The sequence below is a fragment of the Otolemur garnettii genome, unplaced genomic scaffold, assembly GCF_000181295.1.
Source record: "Otolemur garnettii isolate 467f Iridium unplaced genomic scaffold, OtoGar3 scaffold00039, whole genome shotgun sequence".
Lineage (NCBI taxonomy): Eukaryota > Metazoa > Chordata > Mammalia > Primates > Galagidae > Otolemur > Otolemur garnettii.
This window is the reverse complement of record NW_003852434.1, coordinates 2,920,098-2,923,761: the sequence shown is the minus strand read 5'-3', so window position 1 is coordinate 2,923,761 and position 3,664 is coordinate 2,920,098. Positions and strand designations below refer to the sequence as shown.

Below are 3,664 nucleotides of genomic sequence, written 5' to 3'. Positions count from 1 at the left end.
AGCTCAGAATGTGTCAGGACCCTGCAATGAAATGAATGGCAGCCTGTTAACTGGGCAGCTTGTGTGTGAGATTTAGGCTCCTGAGGACATTTTTTATTTCCACGAGGTTGCTGTGTATGCCAAATAAATGGTACACTGATGAAAAGCTGCAAATGAAATAAACTATTTGTGGCTAAGGTTGATAGCTTTTGGGATGTCAATTTCTCTCTTCACTGGGAACTTGTCCCTCCTCCACTCTAAATCTACAGGGGTACCCCCAGCCACTATATTTGTGCAGACTGGTTCTTAACCATTGGCCGTGCCTGATCCTGCCAGATAGTAGGCACCTGACTCCACTTGGGCCAATCAGATTATCTTGAGAATTTAGGCTCAAGAATGAGAGTTGAAGGGGTCTCTGTGGGAAACTGGGAGCTGCTGTTTTAAAAGCAGCTTTGTGTTTGGACACCCAACCATGTTTGTATGGCATTTTAGTAGTCTATAGTGGAACTGGGAAATTTCCTAAATCTGTTTAAATCTTCCTTTTGCTTAGATTATGTCAGACAGACAATCCACTAATGGGAAGGTATTTACCTATCCATAGGGTGCTGGTCAAGTTCACTAAACTGCCAATGCACAGGATACACATACATGTGGTAGTTTTTCTTAAAGTCCCTTAAGAGAAGGTCAATGGGATGGTCCCCAGCCAAGAGTCTCTTTTCATCAAGATAAATTTTCTTGACCTGGAATTAGGATGGTAGAAGATTATCAGACAATCAGACAAGCGTAACGGAATTGTCACTTACTAAACTTAACTTGAAGAGTCAACCCTCTCTCCTCCCTCTTGAAATAGTTCCCATCAAGGTCAGTGGCAATTCTCCATTTCTCATTCCTCAACTTACAACCTATAAGCAGTGTTAGACTCAGTGAATGTGTACTGTCTTCCTGTCTTATTTTTCTTCATAGCATGTTTCATTCCACCTGCCATATCTTAAATGTATATTTGCTGATTTGATTATTTGCATAAAGGCTTATTTGAATATATTTATATAATCTCATGTATGCATATATATTTGCATATGTGTGTGTATACATACAAACATACACTAGCACACACACATAGTTATTTGTATCACCTAGAATGTAAACTCATTAAGGCAGAGATTTTGTTTGGTTCATTGCTGTATCTCCAGTTCTTAGATTGATTCCTGGCACCCAGGATGAACTGAGTTATTATCTGATGTATAAATTTCCTCTGGAAACTTCTGGAATCAATATTCTGTACTTTTGAATCTTCATATATTACTGATAGTGTGAGTAATGAATTTCTTTTTATCATCCATCTGTGTCTGGTCTCGAAAGACAAATAAAAATGTATAAATTTAAATAGTATGTTGGGACCTGACTGTATAAGTGCTGAATTTATGTTAACTTCACTCAACTTAGCTTGCTTTATTCAGACCACTGCCCTTTGGATAGGAATGGGGTAGTTTGGTGGCATCTGAAACCCTGTGGCATGAAGAGTGACCAACACTATTCTGTTAAACAGGTGGGCTAACCAGGTGCAGGAAAGCAGAGTGGGTTTCTGTCCATATGTAGAGGCTGGAAGTTCCCTGCCCAGTGCCTTGTGTCCTCAGGCCCTATAGACCAGGTGTCCTCAAACTACGGCCTGCAGGCCACATGCAGCCCGCCGAGGACATTTATCTGGCCTACTGGGTGTTTTTGCCGCCGCTACCTGTCCTGCTTAGCATCCGACTCTTCCCGGGTCCCATAGTCCGGCCCTCCAACAGTCTGAGGGACAGTGAACTGGCCCCCTGTTTAAAAAGTTTGAGGACCCCTGCTCTAGACAGACACCTAAGAAGCTAACCTGTGGATAACTTACTTTACTTCTCTGCTTCTCATTTAGATATCCAGTGTGTTCAGAGGTAGCTTCATAAAGCTGCATGAGAATATTCTTGAGCCAGTCTCTCATTCGGAGAGGAAACTGAGTCACTTCAAAGTCCGTGCAAACAGGAATAGCTGTTAAAAGCAGAAAATATGTTGTGCTATAGCAAGTCAGCAAGTCCTTGTGACAAGAAGCTTACCACCTTCCGGTGGCTAATGCAACACCCTTGCGGCTCCATTATCCTGACAGCTGTCCTTAACCCTGGCGGGAGCACAGAAAAATTGCTCCCAGGTGTTTTAAAAACATCCCAAATGCCAGCTTCCATTCAGAGAAATTCTGATTTGATTAGTGTGAGGTGGAGCTTGGGCATCCAGATGTTTTTAAAGCTCTGAGAGTGATTCTGATGTGCAGCTAACACTGGAGATCATTGCTGTAGACCCAGAGTTGAAATGTAGAGGGGGAGGGCACAAGAGCTATTTTTTTAGAGGAAACAGGGAAAGGTAGAGGTTAGCCTACAAATAATGCTACATCTCAGTGGCTTAAGGAAACAAAAGTCTATTTTGCAGTCCTCTACGAGTCCAATACATGTTGGCAGGAGGGCTCTGCTCACCGCAGTCTCAGGGATGGAGCTCAGAGATGACGCCACCATTTTTTGAGGCCCCCATCTCAGCATGAGGCTTTAGGTTTGTGGTGGCAGAGAAAAGAGGATGGAGAACCACACATCAGCCCTTACATGCGTCTGTCTAGAACCCACAGGTATGATTTTTTGCTTATATTTCATAGGACAAGGCAAATCAAACGGCCACACCTGACATCTAGTGAGTTGAAAATTTTCATCCTCTCGTGTGTGTGCAAGGAGAGAGGAGAACCAGAAATGCTAGTGAGTGCCGCTAATGTGGAGAATCGCTTAGCGGGAAGGGGAGTCAGACCCGATGAGAGCATCCTGGGGAAGGAAGACAATTTCAAAAAACTCCTGGAAGACTATGCTGTCATAAAACTTCTTGGCAGGGGCTTAACTGAAACTGGGAAGAGGGCAAAATTCCAGTGATTTTATCTCTGTTATTAAGTGGATAACATTATCACAGTGGTTCTGAGCTCTGGCTGCACATTAGAATTGTCTAGTCTACTTTAAAAACAGATGAAAAAACAATGCCAGGGTTCCAAACGAGTCCAATTAAATCTGGATTTTCTATGGTTAAGGCCTGGGGATTTTTATTTTTTATTTCTTATAGCATAACTGTGTACATTAATGCAATCATGGGGTACAGTGTGCTGTTTTCATATACATTTTGAAATACTCTCATCAAACTGGTTAACATAACCTGCATGTCACTTTTTTAGTTATTGAGTTAAAATGTTCATACTCTGCTTTTAGAAAGATTCACTTGTACCCCTGTAAGATAAACCATAGAGTTGACCCCACCAATCACCCTCCCTCCCCCTATCCACCTCCATCACCTCCTCCTCCCACCCCCTTCCCATATTGCAAAGCTATAATTAGGTTATGACATTCCTATAAAAACTATGAATTAGTTTCAAAGTAGAGCTGTGTACATTGGATACTTTTTCTTCCATTCCTGTGATACTTTGCTAAGAAGAACATCCATTTCCATCCATATAAACAAGAAGGAGGTAAAGTCTCCATCCTTCTTTAGGGCTGCATAGTATTCCATGTACCACAATTTATTGATCCATTCGTGGGTCAATGGACATTTGGGCTTCTTCCATGACCTAGCAATTATGAATTGGGCTGCAATAAACATTCTGATACAAATATCTTTGTTGTAATTTGATTTTTGGTCT

The 3,664-nt window shown here is 41.8% G+C and overlaps 1 protein-coding gene across 1 annotated transcript in view; it reads right to left on the bottom strand.

The window, feature by feature from the left end:
- SPARCL1 (SPARC like 1) overlaps positions 1-3,664 on the bottom strand; it is a 44,308-nt gene that overhangs the window by 11,374 nt on the left and 29,270 nt on the right. The window contains exons 8-10 of the mRNA XM_012805301.2: positions 1,859-1,995; positions 571-719; positions 4-21 (exon numbers count right to left, since the gene is read on the bottom strand). Of these exons, the coding sequence (XP_012660755.1) occupies positions 4-21; positions 571-719; positions 1,859-1,995 (304 nt within the window). The remainder of the gene's footprint in view (positions 1-3; positions 22-570; positions 720-1,858; positions 1,996-3,664) is intronic.